General features: G+C 42.4%; 1 protein-coding gene across 1 annotated transcript in view; it reads right to left on the reverse strand.

Annotated features, from left to right (window-relative positions):
- LOC134304389 (NACHT, LRR and PYD domains-containing protein 3-like) overlaps positions 1-22,500 on the reverse strand; it is a 113,602-nt gene that overhangs the window by 51,750 nt on the left and 39,352 nt on the right. Inside the window, exon 13 of the mRNA XM_062989995.1 lies at positions 15,706-15,875. Within this exon, the coding sequence (XP_062846065.1) occupies positions 15,706-15,875 (170 nt within the window). The remainder of the gene's footprint in view (positions 1-15,705; positions 15,876-22,500) is intronic.

Here is a 22,500-nt window from a genome sequence, read left to right on the forward strand (position 1 = left end):
CAGTTTACAGTGTGTGTGTGTGTGTGTGTTATAATCTCACCCCAGTATCTCCAGTTTACAGTGTGTGTGTGTTATAATCTCACCCCAGTATCTCCAGTTTACAGTGTGTGTGTGTGTTATAATCTCACCCCAGTATCTCCAGTTTACAGTGTGTGTGTGTGTGTGTTATAATGTCACCCCAGTATCTCCAGTTTACAGTGTGTGTGTGTGTGTGTTATAATCTCACCTCAGTATCTCCAGTTTACAGTGTGTGTGTGTGTTATAATCTCACCCCAGTATCTCCAGTTTACAAGGTGTGTGTGTGTTATAATCTCACCTCAGTATCTCCAGTTTACAGTGTGTGTGTGTGTTATAATCTCACCCCAGTATCTCCAGTTTACAGTGTGTGTGTGTGTGTGTTATAATCTCACCTCAGTATCTCCAGTTTACAGTGTGTGTGTGTGTGTTATAATCTCACCTCAGTATCTCCAGTGTACAGTGTGTGTGTGTGTGTTATAATCTCACCCCAGTATCTCCAGTTTACAGTGTGTGTGTGTGTTATAATCTCACTTCAGTATCTCCAGTTTACAGTGTGTGTGTGTGTGTTATAATCTCACCCCAGTATCTCCAGTTTACAGTGTGTGTGTGTGTGTTATAATCTCACCTCAGTATCTCCAGCTTACAGTGTGTGTGTGTGTGTTATAATCTCACCCCAGTATCTCCAGTTTACAGTGTGTGTGTGTGTGTTGTAATCTCACCCCAGTATCTCCAGTTTACAGTGTGTGTGTTATAATCTCACCTCAGTATCTCCAGTTTACAGTGTGTGTGTGTGTGTGTTATAATCTCACCCCAGTATCTCCAGTTTACAGTGTGTGTGTGTGTGTGTTATAATCTCAGCCCAGTATCTCCAGTTTACAGTGTGTGTGTGTGTGTGTTATAATCTCAACCCAGTATCTCCAGTTTACAGAGTGTGTGTGTGTGTGTGTGTTATAATCTCACCACAGTATCTCCAGTGTACAGTGTGTGTGTGTGTGTGTGTGTGCGTGTGTGTTATAATCTCACCCCAGTATCTCCAGTTTACAGAGTGTGTGTGTGTGTGTGTGTTATAATCTCACCACAGTATCTCCAGTGTACAGTGTGTGTGTGTGTGTGTGTGTGCGTGTGTGTTATAATCTCAACCCAGTATCTCCAGTTTACAGAGTGTGTGTGTGTGTGTGTTATAATCTCACCACAGTATCTCCAGTGTACAGTGTGTGTGTGTGTGTGTGTGTGCGTGTGTGTTATAATCTCACCTCAGTATCTCCAGTTTACAGTGTGTGTGTGTGTTATAATCTCACCCCAGTATCTCCTGTTTACAGTGTGTGTGTGTGTGTGTTATAATCTCACCCCAGTATCTCCAGTTTACAGTGTGTGTGTGTGTGTGTTATAATCTCAGCCCAGTATCTCCAGTTTACAGTGTGTGTGTGTGTGTGTGTTATAATCTCAACCCAGTATCTCCAGTTTACAGAGTGTGTGTGTGTGTGTGTGTTATAATCTCACCACAGTATCTCCAGTGTACAGTGTGTGTGTGTGTGTGTGTGTGCATGTGTGTTATAATCTCACCCCAGTATCTCCAGTTTACAGTGTGTGTGTGTGTGTGTGTGTTATAATCTCACCCCAGTATCTCCAGTTTACAGTGTGTGTGTGTGTGTGTGTGTTATAATCTCACCCCAGTATCTCCAGTTTACAGTGTGTGTGTGTGTGTTATAATCTCACCCCAGTATCTCCAGTTTACAGTGTGTGTGTGTGTGTGTTATAATCTCACCTCAGTATCTCCAGTTTAGTGTGTGTGTGTGTTATAATCTCACCCCAGTATCTCCAGTTTACAGTGTGTGTGTGTGTGTGTGTGTGTGTTATAATCTCACCCCAGTATCTCCAGTTTACAGTGTGTGTGTGTTATAATCTCACCTCAGTATCTCCAGTTTACAGTGTGTGTCTGTGTGTGTGTTATAATCTCACCCCAGTATCACCAGTTTACAGTGTGTGTGTGTGTGTGTGTGTTATAATCTCACCCCAGTATCTCCAGTTTACAGTGTGTGTGTGTGTGTGTTATAATCTCAACCCAGTATCTCCAGTTTACAGTGTGTGTCTGTGTGTGTGTTATAATCTCACCCCAGTATCTCCAGTTTACAGTGTGTGTGTGTGTGTGTGTTATAATCTCACCCCAGTATCTCCAGTTTACAGTGTGTGTGTGTGTGTTATAATCTCACCTCAGTATCTCCAGTTTACAGTGTGTGTCTGTGTGTGTGTTATAATCTCACCCCAGTATCTCCAGTTTACAGTGTGTGTGTGTGTGTGTGTGTTATAATCTCACCCCAGTATCTCCAGTTTACAGTGTGTGTGTGTGTGTTATAATCTCACCCCAGTATCTCCAGTTTACAGTGTGTGTGTGTGTGTGTGTGTTATAATCTCACCTCAGTATCTCCAGTTTACAGTGTGTGTCTGTGTGTGTGTTATAATCTCACCCCAGTATCTCCAGTTTACAGTGTGTGTGTGTGTGTGTGTTATAATCTCACCTCAGTATCTCTAGTTTACAGTGTGTGTTTGTGTGTGTGTGTGTTATAATCTCACCCCAGTATCTCCAGTTTACAATGTGTGTGTGTGTGTGTGTGTTATAATCTCACCCCAGTATCTCCAGTGTACAGTGTGTGTGTGTGTGTGTGTGTGTTATAATCTCACCCCAGTATCTCCAGTGTACAGTGTGTGTGTGTGTTATAATCTCACTCCAGTATCTCCAGTTTACAGTGTGTGTGTGTGTGTGTGTTATAATCTCACCTCAGTATCTCCAGTGTACAGTGTGTGTGTGTGTGTGCGTTTTATAATCTCACCCCAGTATCTCCAGTGTACAGTGTGTGTGTGTGTGTGTTATAATCTCACCTCAGTATCTCCAGTGTACAGTGTGTGTGTGTGTTATAATCTCAGCTCAGTATCTCCAGTGTACAGTGTGTGTGTGTGTGTGTGTTATAATCTCACCCCAGTATCTCCAGTTTACAGTGTGTGTGTGTGTGTGTTATAATCTCACCCCAGTATCTCCAGTTTACAGTGTGTGTGTGTGTGTGTGTTATAATCTCACCCCAGTATCTCCAGTGTACAGTGTGTGTGTGTGTGTGTGTTATAATCTCACCCCAGTATCTCCAGTTTACAGTGTGTGTGTGTGTGTTATAATCTCACCCCAGTATCTCCAGTGTACAGTGTGTGTGTGTGTGTGTTATAATCTCACCTCAGTATCTCCAGTGTACAGTGTGTGTGTGTGTGTGTTATAATCTCACCTCAGTATCTCCAGTGTAGTGTGTGTGTGTTATAATCTCACCCCAGTATCTCCAGTTTACAGTGTGTGTGTGTTATAATCTCACCTCAGTATCTCCAGTTTACAGTGTGTGTGTGTGTTATAATCTCACCCCAGTATCTCCAGTTTACAGTGTGTGTGTGTGTTATAATCTCACCCCAGTATCTCCAGTTTACAGTGTGTGTGTGTGTGTGTGTGTTATAATCTCACCCCAGTATCTCCAGTTTACAGTGTGTGTGTGTGTGTGTTATAATCTCACCTCAGTATCTCCAGTTTACAGTGTGTGTCTGTGTGTGTGTTATAATCTCACCCCAGTATCACCAGTTTACAGTGTGTGTGTGTTATAATCTCACCCCAGTATCTCCAGTTTACAGTGTGTGTGTGTGTGTGTGTTATAATCTCACCCCAGTATCTCCAGTTTACAGTGTGTGTCTGTGTGTGTGTTATAATCTCACCCCAGTATCTCCAGTTTACAGTGTGTGTGTGTGTGTTATAATCTCACCCCAGTATCTCCAGTTTACAGTGTGTGTGTGTGTGTTATAATCTCACCTCAGTATCTCCAGTTTACAGTGTGTGTCTGTGTGTGTGTTATAATCTCACCCCAGTATCTCCAGTTTACAGTGTGTGTGTGTGTGTGTGTGTGTTATAATCTCACCTCAGTATCTCCAGTTTACAGTGTGTGTGTGTGTGTGTTTGTTATAATCTCACCTCAGTATCTCCAGTTTACAGTGTGTGTCTGTGTGTGTGTTATAATCTCACCCCAGTATCTCCAGTTTACAGTGTGTGTGTGTGTGTTATAATCTCACCCCAGTATCTCCAGTGTACAGTGTGTGTGTGTGTGTGTTATAATCTCACCTCAGTATCTCCAGTGTACAGTGTGTGTGTGTGTGTTATAATCTCACCTCAGTATCTCCAGTGTACAGTGTGTGTGTGTGTTATAATCTCACCCCAGTATCTCCAGTTTACAGTGTGTGTGTGTGTGTGTTATAATCTCACCTCAGTATCTCCAGTTTACAGTGTGTGTGTGTGTTATAATCTCACCCCAGTATCTCCAGTTTACAGTGTGTGTGTGTTATAATCTCACCCCAGTATCTCCAGTTTACAGTGTGTGTGTGTGTGTGTTATAATCTCACCCCAGTATCTCCAGTTTACAGTGTGTGTGTGTGTGTGTTATAATCTCACCTCAGTATCTCCAGTTTACAGTGTGTGTGTGTGTGTTATAATCTCACCCCAGTATCTCCAGTTTACAGTGTGTGTGTGTTATAATCTCACCTCAGTATCTCCAGTTTACAGTGTGTGTGTATGTGTGTTATAATCTCACCCCAGTATCTCCAGTTTAAAGTGTGTGTGTGTGTGTTATAATCTCACCTCAGTATCTCCAGTTTACAGTGTGTGTGTGTGTGTTATAATCTCACCCCAGTATCTCCAGTTTACAGAGTGTGTGTGTGTTATAATCTCACCCCAGTATCTCCAGTTTACAGTGTGTGTGTGTGTGTGTGTGTTATAATCTCACCTCAGTATCTCCAGTGTACAGTGTGTGTGTGTGTGTGTGTTATAATCTCACCCCAGTATCTCCAGTTTACAGTGTGTGTGTGTGTGTGTTATAATCTCACCTCAGTATCTCCAGTTTACAGTGTGTGTGTGTGTTATAATCTCACCCCAGTATCTCCAGTTTACAGTGTGTGTGTGTGTGTTATAATCTCACCTCAGTATCTCCAGTTTACAGTGTGTGTGTGTGTGTGTTATAATCTCACCCCAGTATCTCCAGTTTACAGTGTGTGTGTGTGTTATAATCTCACCCCAGTATCTCCAGTTTACAGTGTGTGTGTGTTATAATCTCACCCCAGTATCTCCAGTGTACAGTGTGTGTGTGTATGTTATAATCTCACCCCAGTATTTCCAGTTTACAGTGTGTGTGTGTGTGTTATAATCTCACCTCAGTATCTCCAGTTTACAGTGTGTGTGTTATAATCTCACCCCAGTATCTCCAGTTTACAGTGTGTGTGTGTTATAATCTCACCCCAGTATCTCCAGTTTACAGAGTGTTTGTGTGTGTGTGTTATCTCACCTCAGTATCTCCAGTTTACAGTGTGTGTGTGTGTGTGTGTGTGTGTGTGTGTGTGTGTTATAATCTCACCTCAGTATCTCGAGTGTACAGTGTGTGTGTGTGTGTGTGTCATAATCTCACCTCAGTATCTCCAGTTTACAGTGTGTGTGTGTGTGTGTTATAATCTCACCTCAGTATCTCCAGTGTACAGTGTGTGTGTGTGTGTGTGTGTGTGTCATAATCTCACCTCAGTATCTCCAGTTTACAGTGTGTGTGTGTGTGTGTTATAATCTCACCTCAGTATCTCCAGTTTACAGTGTGTGTGTGTTATAATCTCACCTCAGTATCTCCAGTTTACAGTGTGTGTGTGTGTTATAATCTCACCTCAGTATCTCCAGTGTACAGTGTGTGTGTGTGTGTGTTATAATCTCACCTCAGTATCTCCAGTGTACAGTGTGTGTGTGTGTGTGTGTGTTATAATCTCACCTCAGTATCTCCAGTGTACAGTGTGTGTGTGTGTGTGTGTTATAATCTCACCTCAGTATCTCCAGTTTACAGTGTGTGTGTGTGTGTGTGTGTGTTATAATCTCACCTCAGTATCTCCAGTGTACAGTGTGTGTGTGTGTGTTATAATCTCACCCCAGTATCTCCAGTGTACAGTGTGTGTGTGTGTGTGTGTTATCTAACCACAGTATCTCCAGTTTACAGTGTGTGTGTGTGTGTGTTATAATCTCACTTCAGTATCTCCAGTGTACAGTGTGTGTGTGTGTTATAATCTAACCCAAGTATCTCCAGTTTACAGTGTGTGTGTGTGTGTTATAATCTCACCCCAGTATCTCCAGTTTACAGTGTGTGTGTGTGTGTGTGTGTGTGTGTGTTATAATCTCACCTCAGTATCTCCAGTTTACAGTGTGTGTGTGTGTGTGTTATAATCTCACCCCAGTATCTCCAGTTTACAGTGTGTGTGTGTTATAATCTCACCTCAGTATCTCCAGTGTACAGTGTGTGTGTGTGTGTGTTATAATCTCACCCCAGTATCTCCAGTGTACAGTGTGTGTGTGTGTTATAATCTCACCCCAGTATCTCCAGTGTAGAGTGTGTGTGTGTGTTATAATCTCACCTCAGTATCTCCAGTGTACAGTGTGTGTGTGTGTTATAATCTCACCCCAGTATCTCCAGTGTACAGTGTGTGTGTGTGTTATAATCTCACCTTTGTATCTCCAGTTTACAGTGTGTGTGTGTGTGTGTGTGTGTGTGTTATAATCTCACCTCAGTATCTCCAGTTTACAGTGTGTGTGTGTGTGTGTGTGTTATAATCTCACCCCAGTATCTCCAGTTTACAGTGTGTGTGTGTTAGAATCTCACCTCAGTATCTCCAGTGTACAGTGTGTGTGTGTGTGTGTGTGTGTTATAATCTCACCCCAGTATCTCCAGTGTACAGTGTGTGTGTGTGTGTTATAATCTCACCCCAGTATCTCCAGTGTACAGTATGTGTGTGTGTTATAATCTCACCTCAGTATCTCCAGTGTACAGTGTGTGTGTGTGTGTGTTATAATCTCACCCCAGTATCTCCAGTTTACAGTGTGTGTGTGCGTGTGTGTTATAATCTCACCTCAGTATCTCCAGTTTAGTGTGTGTGAGTGTGTTATAATCTCACCTCAGTATCTCCAGTGTACAGTGTGTGTGTGTGTGTGTGCGTGTGTTATAATCTCACCCCAGTATCTCCAGTTTACAGTGTGTGTGTGTGTGTTATAATCTCACCTCAGTATCTCGAGTGTACAGTGTGTGTGTGTGTGTGTGTTATAATCTCACCCCAGTATCTCCAGTTTACAGTGTGTGTTTTTACAGTGTGTGTGTTTATCATTATAAAGCCCTGAAACACCAAGAGCTGAGCAAACATACCAGTCCCCTCATCCAACTGGTCCTGAGTCACTACACCCATACACCACTAACACACACCGATACACCAGTAACACACACAGACACTGTAATAACACACGCCGACACACCACTAACACACACTAACACAATAAAGACTCAGGAACAGGAGAAATCTGTAAACCCAATTAGAATAAACCAAATTACACAAAAACTCAGAACTAAATATCTGAATTATTGGGAAACTGAAACTAAAACTCAAAGTAAAATGCTATGTTATTTGGCCCTAAACAGACACTACAGTGTTGCAGATTATCTGAGCGCAGTATCCGACCCTAAATTAAGAAACACCCTGACGAGGTACAGACTGAGCGCACACGACCTGGCCGTGGAGACGGGGCGACACACCCGGTCCTGGCTGCCCCGGGAGGAGAGGTTGTGCCAGCACTGCACTCTCAGTACAGTAGAGACGGAGCTGCACTTCCTAACCCGGTGTACCAAGTACCACCACGTCCGCTCCCAATTCTTCCCTAAATTTAACACCATCATCCCCAACTTCACCTCCCTCCCAGACCCCGACAAACTGCCCCACCTACTGGGGGAGCACAGAGAGAGCTGCACACTAGCAGCACTCTATACTCACACCTGCCACCAGGTGAGGGACAGTGGGTGACCATGTCCCATACACACACACACACAAACTGATTGTTTTACTACCTCATTAATGTAAATATTATAATTTTTATTGTTATTATTTTTGCACTGTTTTTATTAATATTTTATTCTATTTTATAATAGTTTTTGCACATGTAACTGTTCTGTATATTTTTGTTTTTCCTTATTGTTATTTTTATATTTCCCTGTAACTTGCTTTGGCAATACGAATGTCCTTATTTGTCATGCCAATAAAGCTTCTTTTGAGTTTGAGTTTGAGTGTGTGTGTGTTATAATCTCACCTCAGTATCTCCAGCTTACAGTGTGTGTGTGTGTGTTATAATCTCACCCCAGTATCTCCAGTTTACAGTGTGTGTGTGTGTGTTATAATCTCACCCCAGTATCTCCAGTTTACAGTCTGTGTGTTATAATCTCACCTCAGTATCTCCAGTTTACAGTGTGTGTGTGTGTGTGTGTTATAATCTCACCTCAGTATCTCCAGTTTACAGTGTGTGTGTGTGTTATAATCTCACCCCAGTATCTCCTGTTTACAGTGTGTGTGTGTGTGTGTTATAATCTCACCCCAGTATCTCCAGTTTACAGTGTGTGTGTGTGTTATAATCTTAGCCCAGTATCTCCAGTTTACAGTGTGTGTGTGTGTGTGTTATAATCTCAACCCAGTATCTCCAGTTTACAGAGTGTGTGTGTGTGTGTGTGTTATAATCTCACCACAGTATCTCCAGTGTACAGTGTGTGTGTGTGTGTGTGTGTGTGCGTGTGTGTTATAATCTCACCCCAGTATCTCCAGTTTACAGTGTGTGTGTGTGTGTGTGTGTGTGTTATAATCTCACCCCAGTATCTCCAGTTTACAGTGTGTGTGTGTGTGTGTGTGTGTGTTATAATCTCACCCCAGTATCTCCAGTTTACAGTGTGTGTGTGTGTGTGTTATAATCTCACCCCAGTATCTCCAGTTTACAGTGTGTGTGTGTGTGTGTTATAATCTCACCTCAGTATCTCCAGTTTAGTGTGTGTGTGTGTTATAATCTCACCCCAGTATCTCCAGTTTACAGTGTGTGTGTGTGTGTGTGTTATAATCTCACCCCAGTATCTCCAGTTTACAGTGTGTGTGTGTGTGTGTGTTATAATCTCACCTCAGTATCTCCAGTTTACAGTGTGTGTCTGTGTGTGTGTTATAATCTCACCCCAGTATCACCAGTTTACAGTGTGTGTGTGTGTGTTATAATCTCACCCCAGTATCTCCAGTTTACAGTGTGTGTGTGTGTGTGTGTTATAATCTCACCCCAGTATCTCCAGTTTACAGTGTGTGTCTGTGTGTGTGTTATAATCTCACCCCAGTATCTCCAGTTCACAGTGTGTGTGTGTGTGTGTGTTATAATCTCACCCCAGTATCTCCAGTTTACAGTGTGTGTGTGTGTGTTATAATCTCACCTCAGTATCTCCAGTTTACAGTGTGTGTCTGTGTGTGTGTTATAATCTCACCCCAGTATCTCCAGTTTACAGTGTGTGTGTGTGTGTGTGTGTGTGTTATAATCTCACCCCAGTATCTCCAGTTTACAGTGTGTGTGTGTGTGTTATAATCTCACCCCAGTATCTCCAGTTTACAGTGTGTGTGTGTGTGTGTGTGTGTTATAATCTCACCTCAGTATCTCCAGTTTACAGTGTGTGTCTGTGTGTGTGTTATAATCTCACCCCAGTATCTCCAGTTTACAGTGTGTGTGTGTGTGTGTGTTATAATCTCACCTCAGTATCTCTAGTTTACAGTGTGTGTGTGTGTGTGTGTTATAATCTCACCCCAGTATCTCCAGTTTACAGTGTGTGTGTGTGTGTGTGTGTGTTATAATCTCACCCCAGTATCTCCAGTGTACAGTGTGTGTGTGTGTGTGTGTGTGTGTTATAATCTCACCCCAGTATCTCCAGTGTACAGTGTGTGTGTGTGTTATAATCTCACTCCAGTATCTCCAGTTTACAGTGTGTGTGTGTGTGTGTGTTATAATCTCACCTCAGTATCTCCAGTGTACAGTGTGTGTGTGTGTGTGCGTTTTATAATCTCACCCCAGTATCTCCAGTGTACAGTGTGTGTGTGTGTGTGTTATAATCTCACCTCAGTATCTCCAGTGTACAGTGTGTGTGTGTGTGTTATAATCTCAGCTCAGTATCTCCAGTCTACAGTGTGTGTGTGTGTGTGTTATAATCTCACCCCAGTATCTCCAGTTTACAGTGTGTGTGTGTGTGTGTGTGTGTGTGTTATAATCTCACCCCAGTATCTCCAGTTTACAGTGTGTGTGTGTGTGTGTTATAATCTCACCCCAGTATCTCCAGTGTACAGTGTGTGTGTGTGTGTGTGTGTTATAATCTCACCCCAGTATCTCCAGTTTACAGTGTGTGTGTGTGTGTGTTATAATCTCACCCCAGTATCTCCAGTGTACAGTGTGTGTGTGTGTGTGTGTGTGTTATAATCTCACCTCAGTATCTCCAGTGTACAGTGTGTGTGTGTGTGTTATAATCTCACCTCAGTATCCCCAGTGTACAGTGTGTGTGTGTTATAATCTCACCCCAGTATCTCCAGTTTACAGTGTGTGTGTGTGTGTTATAATCTCACCTCAGTATCTCCAGTTTACAGTGTGTGTGTGTGTTATAATCTCACCCCAGTATCTCCAGTTTACAGTGTGTGTGTGTGTTATAATCTCACTCCAGTATCTCCAGTTTACAGTGTGTGTGTGTGTGTGTGTGTGTTATAATCTCACCCCAGTATCTCCAGTTTACAGTGTGTGTGTGTGTGTGTTATAATCTCACCTCAGTATCTCCAGTTTACAGTGTGTGTCTGTGTGTGTGTTATAATCTCACCCCAGTATCACCAGTTTACAGTGTGTGTGTGTGTGTGTGTGTTATAATCTCACCCCAGTATCTCCAGTTTACAGTGTGTGTGTGTGTGTGTGTTATAATCTCACCCCAGTATCTCCAGTTTACAGTGTGTGTCTGTGTGTGTGTTATAATCTCACCCCAGTATCTCCAGTTTACAGTGTGTGTGTGTGTGTTATAATCTCACCCCAGTATCTCCAGTTTACAGTGTGTGTGTGTGTGTTATAATCTCACCCCAGTATCTCCAGTTTACAGTGTGTGTCTGTGTGTGTGTTATAATCTCACCCCAGTATCTCCAGTTTACAGTGTGTGTGTGTGTGTGTGTGTGTGTGTGTTATAATCTCACCTCAGTATCTCCAGTTTACAGTGTGTGTCTGTGTGTGTGTTATAATCTCACCCCAGTATGTCCAGTTTACAGTGTTTGTGTGTGTGTTATAATCTCACCCCAGTATCTCCAGTTTACAGTGTGTGTGTGTGTGTGTGTGTGTGTGTTATAATCTCACCTCAGTATCTCCAGTTTACAGTGTGTGTCTGTGTGTGTGTTATAATCTCACCCCAGTATCTCCAGTTTACAGTGTGTGTGTGTGTGTGTGTTATAATCTCACCTCAGTATCTCTAGTTTACAGTGTGTGTGTGTGTGTTATAATTTCACCCCAGTATCTCCAGTTTACAGTGTGTGTGTGTGTGTGTGTGTGTTATAATCTCACCCCAGTATCTCCAGTGTACAGTGTGTGTGTGTGTGTGTGTGTGTGTGTGTGTGTTATAATCTCACCCCAGTATCTCCAGTGTACAGTGTGTGTGTGTTATAATCTCACTCCAGTATCTCCAGTTTACAGTGTGTGTGTGTGTGTTATAATCTCACCTCAGTATCTCCAGTGTACAGTGTGTGTGTGTGTGTGTGCGTTTTATAATCTCACCCCAGTATCTCCAGTGTACAGTGTGTGTGTGTGTGTGTTATAATCTCACCTCAGTATCTCCAGTGTACAGTGTGTGTGTGTGTTATAATCTCAGCTCAGTATCTCCAGTGTACAGTGTGTGTGTGTTATAATCTCACCCCAGTATCTCCAGTTTACAGTGTGTGTGTGTGTGTGTGTGTGTTATAATCTCACCCCAGTATCTCCACTTTACAGTGTGTGTGTGTGTGTGTGTTATAATCTCACCCCAGTATCTCCAGTGTACAGTGTGTGTGTGTGTGTGTTATAATCTTACCCCAGTATCTCCAGTTTACAGTGTGTGTGTGTGTGTTATAATCTCACCCCAGTATCTCCAGTGTACAGTGTGTGTGTGTGTGTGTTATAATCTCACCTCAGTATCTCCAGTGTACAGTGTGTGTGTGTGTGTGTTATAATCTTACCTCAGTATCTCCAGTGTACAGTGTGTGTGTGTGTTATAATCTCACCCCAGTATCTCCAGTTTACAGTGTGTGTGTGTGTGTTATAATCTCACCTCAGTATCTCCAGTTTACAGTGTGTGTGTGTGTTATAATCTCACCCCAGTATCTCCAGTTTACAGTGTGTGTGTGTTATAATCTCACCCCAGTATCTCCAGTTTACAGTGTGTGTTTGTGTGTGTGTTATAATCTCACCCCAGTATCTCCAGTTTACAGTGTGTGTGTGTGTGTGTGTTATAATCTCACCTCAGTATCTCCAGTTTACAGTGTGTGTGTGTGTGTGTGTGTTATAATCTCACCCCAGTATCTCCAGTTTACAGTGTGTGTGTGTTATAATCTCACCTCAGTATCTCCAGTTTACAGTGTGTGTGTGTGTGTTATAATCTCACCCCAGTATCTCCAGTTTACAGTGTGTGTGTGTGTGTGTTATAATCTCACCTCAGTATCTCCAGTTTACAGTGTGTGTGTGTGTGTTATAATCTCACCCCAGTATCTCCAGTTTACAGAGTGTGTGTGTGTTATAATCTCACCCCAGTATCTCCAGTTTACAGTGTGTGTGTGTGTGTGTGTGTTATAATCTCACCTCAGTATCTCCAGTGTACAGTGTGTGTGTGTGTGTGTTATAATCTCACCCCAGTATCTCCAGTTTACAGTGTGTGTGTGTGTGTGTGTTATAATCTCACCTCAGTATCTCCAGTTTACAGTGTGTGTGTGTGTAATCTCACCCCAGTATCTCCAGTTTACAGTGTGTGTGTGTGTGTTATAATCTCACCTCAGTATCTCCAGTTTACAGTGTGTGTGTGTGTGTGTGTTATAATCTCACCCCAGTATCTCCAGTTTACAGTGTGTGTGTGTGTTATAATCTCACCCCAGTATCTCCAGTTTACAGTGTGTGTGTTATAATCTCACCCCAGTATCTCCAGTGTACAGTGTGTGTGTGTATGTTATAATCTCACCCCAGTATTTCCAGTTTACAGTGTGTGTGTGTGTGTGTGTTATAATCTCACCTCAGTATCTCCAGTTTACAGTGTGTGTGTTATAATCTCACCCCAGTATCTCCAGTTTACAGTGTGTGTGTGTTATAATCTCACCCCAGTATCTCCAGTTTACAGTGTGTGTGTGTGTGTGTGTTATCTCACCCCAGTATCTCCAGTTTACAGTGTGTGTGTGTGTGTGTTATAATCTCATCCCAGTATCTCCAGTTTACAGTGTGTGTGTGTGTGTGTGTGTGTTATAATCTCACCTCAGTATCTCGAGTGTACAGTGTGTGTGTGTGTGTGTGTGTTATAATCTCACCTCAGTATCTCCAGTGTACAGTGTGTGTGTGTGTGTGTGTGTCATAATCTCACCTCAGTATCTCCAGTTTACAGTGTGTGTGTGTGTGTTATAATCTCACCTCAGTATCTCCAGTTTACAGTGTGTGTGTGTTATAATCTCACCTCAGTATCTCCAGTTTACAGTGTGTGTGTGTGTGTGTGTGTGTGTTATAATCTCACCTCAGTATCTCCAGTGTACAGTGTGTGTGTGTGTGTGTGTTATAATCTCACCTCAGTATCTCCAGTGTACAGTGTGTGTGTGTGTGTGTGTTATAATCTCACCTCAGTATCTCCAGTGTACAGTGTGTGTGTGTGTGTGTGTTATAATCTCACCTCAGTATCTCCAGTTTACAGTGTGTGTGTGTGTGTGTGTGTGTTATAATCTCACCTCAGTATCTCCAGTGTACAGTGTGTGTGTGTGTGTGTTATAATATCACCCCAGTATCTCCAGTGTACAGTGTGTGTGTGTGTGTGTGTTATCTAACCACAGTATCTCCAGTTTACAGTGTGTGTGTGTGTGTGTGTGTTATAATCTCACTTCAGTATCTCCAGTGTACAGTGTGTGTGTGTGTTATAATCTAACCCAAGTATCTCCAGTTTACAGTGTGTGTGTGTGTGTGTTAAAATCTCACCCCAGTATCTCCAGTTTACAGTGTATGTGTGTGTGTGTGTGTTATAATCTCACCTCAGTATCTCCAGTTTACAGTGTGTGTGTGTGTGTGTTATAATCTCACCCCAGTATCTCCAGTTTACAGTGTGTGTGTGTTATAATCTCACCTCAGTATCTCCAGTGTACAGTGTGTGTGTGTGTGTGTTATAATCTCACCCCAGTATCTCCAGTGTACAGTGTGTGTGTGTGTGTGTGTGTTATAATCTCACCCCAGTATCTCCAGTGTAGAGTGTGTGTGTGTGTTATAATCTCACCTCAGTATCTCCAGTGTACAGTGTGTGTGTGTGTTATAATCTCACCCCAGTATCTCCAGTGTACAGTGTGTGTGTGTGTTATAATCTCACCTTTGTATCTCCAGTTTACAGTGTGTGTGTGTGTGTTATAATCTCACCTCAGTATCTCCAGTTTACAGTGTGTGTGTGTGTGTGTGTGTTATAATCTCACCCCAGTATCTCCAGTTTACAGTGTGTGTGTGTTAGAATCTCACCTCAGTATCTCCAGTGTACAGTGTGTGTGTGTGTGTGTGTGTGTGTGTTATAATCTCACCCCAGTATCTCCAGTGTACAGTGTGTGTGTGTGTGTGTTATAATCTCACCCCAGTATCTCCAGTGTACAGTATGTGTGTGTGTTATAATCTCACCTCAGTATCTCCAGTGTACAGTGTGTGTGTGTGTGTGTTATAATCTCACCCCAGTATCTCCAGTTTACAGTGTGTGTGTGCATGTGTGTTATAATCTCACCTCAGTATCTCCAGTTTAGTGTGTGTGAGTGTGTTATAATCTCACCTCAGTATCTCCAGTGTACAGTGTGTGTGTGTGTGTGTGCGTGTGTTATAATCTCACCCCAGTATCTCCAGTTTACAGTGTGTGTGTGTGTGTTATAATCTCACCTCAGTATCTCGAGTGTACAGTGTGTGTGTGTGTGTGTTATAATCTCACCTCAGTATCTCCAGTGTACAGTGTGTGTGTGTGTGTGTGTGTGTGTCATAATCTCACCGCAGTATCTCCAGTGTACAGTTTGTGTGTGTGTGTTATTATCTCACCACAGTATCTCCAGTGTACAGTGTGTGTGTGTGTGTGTGTGTGTGTGTGTTATAATCTCACCACAGTATCTCCAGTTTACAGTGTGTGTGTGTGTGTTATAATCTCACCTCAGTATCTCCAGTGTACAGTGTGTGTGTGTTATAATCTCAACTCAGTATCTCCAGTGTACAGTGTGTGTGTGTGTGTGTGTGTTATAATCTCACCTCAGTATCTCCAGTGTACAGTGTGTGTGTGTGTGTGTGTGTTATAATCTCACCTCAGTATCTCCAGTGTACAGTGTGTGTGTGTGTGTGTTATAATCTCACCTCAGTATCTCCAGTGTACAGTGTGTGTGTGTGTGTGTGTGTTATAATCTCACCTCAGTATCTCCAGTGTACAGTGTGTGTGTGTGTGTGTGTGTGTTATAATCTCACCTCAGTATCTCCAGTGTACAGTGTGTGTGTGTGTGTGTGTGTGTTATAATCTCACCTCAGTATCTCCAGTGTACAGTGTGTGTTTGTGTGTGTGTTATAATCTCACCTCAGTATCTCCAGTGTACAGTGTGGATTATTCAGTGCAGCAGAGAGCAGCTTCACTCCTGAATCCTGCAGCTTATTGTAACTCAGGTTCAGATCTCTCAGATTGTTGGAGTTTGAACTGAGAACTGAGGACAGAGCTGCACAACTTTCACCTGTTAGAGAACAATCATCCAACCTGAGAAAGAAAAGATTAAACATCAGATTATTGGATTTAAAGTGTGTGTGTGTGTGTGTGTGTTATAATCTCACCTCAGTATCTCCAGTTTACAGTGTGTGTGTGTGTGTGTGTTTGTTATAATCTCTCCTCAGTATCTCCAGTTTACAGTGTGTGTGTGTGTGTGTGTTATAATCTCTTTTCAGTATCTCCAGTGTACAGTGTGTGTGTGTGTTATAATCTAACCCAAGTATCTCCAGTTTACAGTGTGTGTGTGTGTGTTATAATCTCACCCCAGTATCTCCAGTTTACAGTGTGTGTGTATGTGTGTGTGTTATAATCTCACCTCAGTATCTCCAGTTTACAGTGTGTGTGTGTGTTATAATCTCACCCCAGTATCTCCAGTTTACAGTGTGTGTGTGTTATAATCTCACCTCAGTATCTCCAGTGTACAGTGTGTGTGTGTGTGTGTGTGTTATAATCTCACCCCAGTATCTCCAGTGTACAGTGTGTGTGTGTGTGTGTGTTATAATCTCACCCCAGTATCTCCAGTGTAGAGTGTGTGTGTGTGTTATAATCTCACCTCAGTATCTCCAGTGTACAGTGTGTGTGTGTGTTATAATCTCACCCCAGTATCTCCAGTGTACAGTGTGTGTGTGTGTTATAATCTCACCTTAGTATCTCCAGTTTACAGTGTGTGTGTGTGTGTTATAATCTCACCTCAGTATCTCCAGTTTACAGTGTGTGTGTGTGTGTGTGTGTGTTATATTCTCACCCCAGTATCTCCAGTTTACAGTGTGTGTGTGTTAGAATCTCACCTCAGTATCTCCAGTGTACAGTGTGTGTGTGTGTGTTATAATCTCACCCCAGTATCTCCAGTGTACAGTGTGTGTGTGTGTGTGTGTTATAATCTCACCCCAGTATCTCCAGTGTACAGTATGTGTGTGTGTTATAATCTCACCTCAGTATCTCCAGTGTACAGTGTGTGTGTGTGTTATAATCTCACCCCAGTATCTCCAGTGTACAGTGTGTGTGTGCGTGTGTGTTATAATCTCACCTCAGTATCTCCAGTTTACAGTGTGTGTGAGTGTGTTATAATCTCACCTCAGTATCTCCAGTGTACAGTGTGTGTGTGTGTGTGTGCGTGTGTTATAATCTCACCCCAGTATCTCCAGTTTACAGTGTGTGTGTGTGTGTTATAATCTCACCACAGTATCTCCAGTGTGTGTGTGTGTGTGTGTGTTATAATCTCTCCTCAGTATCTCCAGTTTACAGTGTGTGTGTGTGTGTGTGTGTTATAATCTCTTTTCAGTATCTCCAGTGTACAGTGTGTGTGTGTGTGTTATAATCTAACCCAAGTATCTCCAGTTTACAGTGTGTGTGTGTGTTATAATCTCACCCCAGTATCTCCAGTTTACAGTGTGTGTGTGTGTGTGTGTGTGTGTTATAATCTCACCTCAGTATCTCCAGTTTACAGTGTGTGTGTGTGTGTGTTATAATCTCACCCCAGTATCTCCAGTTTACAGTGTGTGTGTGTTATAATCTCACCTCAGTATCTCCAGTGTACAGTGTGTGTGTGTGTGTGTGTGTGTGTGTTATAATCTCACCCCAGTATCTCCAGTGTACAGTGTGTGTGTGTGTGTGTTATAATCTCACCCCAGTATCTCCAGTGTAGAGTGTGTGTGTGTGTTATAATCTCACCTCAGTATCTCCAGTGTACAGTGTGTGTGTGTGTTATAATCTCACCCCAGTATCTTAAGTGTACAGTGTGTGTGTGTGTTATAATCTCACCTTAGTATCTCCAGTTTACAGTGTGTGTGTGTGTGTTATAATCTCACCTCAGTATCTCCAGTTTACAGTGTGTGTGTGTGTGTGTGTGTGTTATATTCTCACCCCAGTATCTCCAGTTTACAGTGTGTGTGTGTTAGAATCTCACCTCAGTATCTCCAGTGTACAGTGTGTGTGTGTGTGTGTGTGTTATAATCTCACCCCAGTATCTCCAGTGTACAGTGTGTGTGTGTGTGTGTGTTATAATCTCACCCCAGTATCTCCAGTGTACAGTATGTGTGTGTGTTATAATCTCACCTCAGTATCTCCAGTGTACAGTGTGTGTGTGTGTTATAATCTCACCCCAGTATCTCCAGTGTACAGTGTGTGTGTGCGTGTGTGTTATAATCTCACCTCAGTATCTCCAGTTTAGTGTGTGTGAGTGTGTTATAATCTCACCTCAGTATCTCCAGTGTACAGTGTGTGTGTGCGTGTGTTATAATCTCACCCCAGTATCTCCAGTTTACAGTGTGTGTGTGTGTGTTATAATCTCACCACAGTATCTCCAGTGTACAGTGTGTGTGTGTGTTATAATCTCACCTCAGTATATCCAGTTTAGTGTGTGTGTGTGTGTGTTATAATCTAACCCCAGTATCTCCAGTTTACAGTGTGTGTGTGTGTTAAAATCTCACTCCAGTATCTCCAGTTTACAGTGTGTGTGTGTGTGTGTGTTATAATCTAACCCCAGTATCTCCAGTTTACAGTGTGTGTGTGTGTTATAATCTCACCTCAGTATCTCCAGTTTAGTGTGTGTGTGTGTTATAATCTCACTCCAGTATCTCCAGTTTACAGTGTGTGTGTGTGTGTTGTAATCTAACCCCAGTATCTCCAGTTTACAGTGCGTGTGTGTGTGTGTGTTATAATCTCACCCCAGTATCTCCAGTTTACAGTGTGTGTGTGTTATAATCTCACCTCAGTATCTCCAGTTTACAGTGTGTGTGTGTGTGTTATAATCTCACCTCAGTATCTCCAGTGTACAGTGTGTGTGTGTGTTATAATCTCACCCCAGTATCTCCAGTTTACAGTGTGTTTGTGTGTGTGTGTGTGTTATAATCTCACCTCAGTATCTCCAGTGCACAGTGTGTGTGTGTGTGTTATAATCTCACCCCAGTATCTCCAGTTTACAGTGTGTGTGTGTGTGTTATAATCTCACCTCAGTATCTCCAGTTTACAGTGTTTGTGTGTGTGTGTTATCTCACCACAGTATCTCAAGTTTACAGTGTGTGTGTGTTATAATCTCACCTCAGTATCTCCATTGTACAGTGTGTGTGTGTGTGTTATAATCTCACCCCAGTATCTCCAGTGTACAGTGTGTGTGTGTGTGTTATAATATCACACCAGTATCTCCAGGGTACAGTGTGTGTGTGTGTGTGTTATAATCTCACCTCAGTATCTCCAGTGTACAGTGTGTGTGTGTGTTATAATCTCACCCCAGTATCTCCAGTGTACAGTGTGTGTGTGTGTGTGTTATAATCTCACCTCAGTATCTCCAGTTTACAGTGTGTGTGTGTTATAATCTCACCTCAGTATCTCCAGTGTACAGTGTGTGTGTGTGTGTGTGTTATAATCTAACCTCAGTATCTCCAGTGTACAGTGTGTGTGTGTGTGTGTGTTATAATCTCACCACAGTATCTCCAGTGTACAGTGTGTGTGTTTGTGTGTGTGTGTGTTATAATCTCACCTCAGTATCTCCAGTTTACAGTGTGTGTGTGTGTGTGTGTGTCATAATCTCACCTCAGTATCTCCAGTGTACAGTGTGTGTGTGTGTTATAATCTCTCCTCAGTATCTCCAGTGTACAGTGTGTGTGTGTTATAATCTCACCCCAGTATCTCCATTTTACAGTGTGTGTGTGTGTTATAATCTCACCCCAGTATCTCCAGTTTACAGTGTGTGTGTGTGTGTGTGTTATAATCTCACCTCAGTATCTCCAGTGTACAGTGTGTGTGTGTGTTATAATCTCACCCCAGTATCTCCAGTTTACAGTGTGTGTGTGTGTGTGTGTTATAATCTCACCTCAGTATCTCCAGTGTGTGTGTGTGTGTGTGTTATAATCTCACCCCAGTATCTCCAGTTTACAGTGTGTGTGTGTGTGTGTGTTATAATCTCACCTCAGTATCTCCAGTTTACAGTGTGTGTGTGTGTGTGTGTGTGTGTATGTGTGTGTGTGTGTGTGTTATAATTTCACCCCAGTATCTCCAGTTTACATTGTGTGTGAGTGTGTGTGTGTGTGCGTGTTATAATCTCACTCCAGTATCTCCAGTTTACAGTGTGTGTGTGTGTGTGTTATAATCTCACCTCAGTATCTTCAGTGTACAGTGTGTGTTTGTGTGTGTGTGTGTGTGTTATAATCTCACCTCAGTATCTCCAGTTTACAGTGTGTGTGTGTCATAATCTCACCTCAGTATCTCAAGAGTACAGTGTGTGTGTGTTATAATCTCACCCCAGTATCTCCAGTTTACAGTGTGTGTGTGTGTTATAATCTCACCCCAGTATCTCCAGTTTACAGTGTGTGTGTGTGTGTTATAATCTCACCTCAGTATCTCCAGTGTACAGTGTGTGTGTGTGTGTGTGTTATAATCTCACTCCAGTATCTCCAGTTTACAGTGTGTGTGTTATAATCTCACCTTAGTATCTCCAGTTTACAGTGTGTGTGTGTGTGTGTGTGTGTTATAATCTCAACTCAGTATCTCCAGTGTACAGTGTGTGTGTGTTATAATCTCACCTCAGTATCTCCAGTGTACAGTGTGTGTGTGTGTGTGTGTGTGTGTGTGTTATAATCTCACCTCAGTATCTCCAGTTTACAGTGTGTGTGTGTGTGTGTGTGTGTCATAATCTCACCTCAGTATCTCCAGTGTACAGTGTGTGTGTGTGTTATAATCTCTCCTCAGTATCTCCAGTGTACAGTGTGTGTGTGTTATAATCTCACCCCAGTATCTCCATTTTACAGTGTGTGTGTGTGTTATAATCTCACCCCAGTATCTCCAGTTTACAGTGTGTGTGTGTGTGTTATAATCTCACCTCAGTATCTCCAGTGTACAGTGTGTGTGTGTGTGTTATAATCTCACCCCAGTATCTCCAGTTTACAGTGTGTGTATGTGTGTGTGTTATAATCTCACCTCAGTATCTCCAGTGTGTGTGTGTGTGTGTGTTATAATCTCACCCCAGTATCTCCAGTTTACAGTGTGTGTGTGTGTGTTATAATCTCACCTCAGTATCTCCAGTTTACAGTGTGTGTGTGTGTGTGTGTGTGTATGTGTGTGTGTTATAATTTCACCCCAGTATCTCCAGTTTACAGTGTGTGTGTGTGTGTGTGTGTGCGTGTTATAATCTCACTCCAGTATCTCCAGTTTACAGTGTGTGTGTGTGTGTGTTATAATCTCACCTCAGTATCTTCAGTGTACAGTGTGTGTGTGTGTGTTATAATCTCACCTCAGTATCTCCAGTTTACAGTGTGTGTGTGTGTGTGTCATAATCTCACCTCAGTATCTCAAGAGTACAGTGTGTGTGTGTTATAATCTCACCCCAGTATCTCCAGTTTACAGTGTGTGTGTGTGTTATAATCTCACCCCAGTATCTCCAGTTTACAGTGTGTGTGTGTGTGTTATAATCTCAGCTCAGTATCTCCAGTGTACAGTGTGTGTGTGTGTGTGTGTGTTATAATCTCACTCCAGTATCTCCAGTTTACAGTGTGTGTGTGTGTGTGTGTGTTATAATCTCACCTCAGTATCTCCAGTTTACAGTGTGTGTGTGTGTGTGTGTGTGCGCGTGTTATAATCTCACTCCAGTATCTCCAGTTTACAGTGTGTGTGTGTGTGTGTGTGTGTGTTATAATCTCACTCCAGTATCTCCAGTTTACAGTGTGTGTGTGTGTGTGTGTTATCTCACCTCAGTATCTCCAGTTTACAGTGTGTGTGTGTGTGTGTGTGTGTTATAATCTCACTCCAGTATCTCCAGTTTACAGTGTGTGTGTGTGTTATAATCTCACCCCAGTATCTCCAGTTTACAGTGTGTGTGTGTGTGTGTGTGCGTGTGTTATAATCTCACCCCAGTATCTCCAGTTTACAGTGTGTGTGTGTGTGTGTGTTATAATCTCACCACAGTATGTCCAGTGTACAGTGTGTGTGTGTGTGTGTTATAATCTCACTTTAGTATCTCCAGTTTAGTGTGAGTGTGTGTGTGTGTGTTATAATCTCACCTCAGTATCTCCAGTGTACAGTTTGTGTGTGTGTGTTATAATCTAACCCCAGTATCTCCAGTTTACAGTGTGTGTGTGTGTGTGTTATAATCTCACCTCAGTATCTCCAGTTTACAGTGTGTGTGTGTGTGTGTGTGTTATAATCTCACCTCAGTATCTCCAGTTTACAGTGTGTGTGTGTGTGTGTTATAATCTCACCTCAGTATATCCAGTTTACAGTGTGTGTGTGTTATAATCTCACCTCAGTATCTCCAGTTTACAGTGTGTGTGTGTGTGTGTGTGTGTTATAATCTCACCTCAGTATCTCCAGTTTACAGTGTGTGTGTGTGTGTGTTATAATCTCACCTCAGTATCTCCAGTGTACAGTGTGTGTGTGTGTGTGTGTGTGTGTGTTATAATCTCACTCCAGTATCTCCAGTTTACAGTGTGTGTGTGTGTGTTATAATCTCACCTCAGTATATCCAGTTTACAGTGTGTGTGTGTTATAATCTCACCTCAGTATCTCCAGTTTACAGTGTGTGTGTGTGTGTGTGTGTTATAATCTCACCTTAGTATCTCCAGTTTACAGTGTGTGTGTGTGTGTGTGTTATAATCTCACCCCAGTATCTCCAGTTTACAGTGTG

Source organism: Trichomycterus rosablanca (assembly GCF_030014385.1).
Source record: "Trichomycterus rosablanca isolate fTriRos1 chromosome 3 unlocalized genomic scaffold, fTriRos1.hap1 SUPER_3_unloc_1, whole genome shotgun sequence".
In the NCBI taxonomy this organism is placed as follows: domain Eukaryota; kingdom Metazoa; phylum Chordata; class Actinopteri; order Siluriformes; family Trichomycteridae; genus Trichomycterus; species Trichomycterus rosablanca.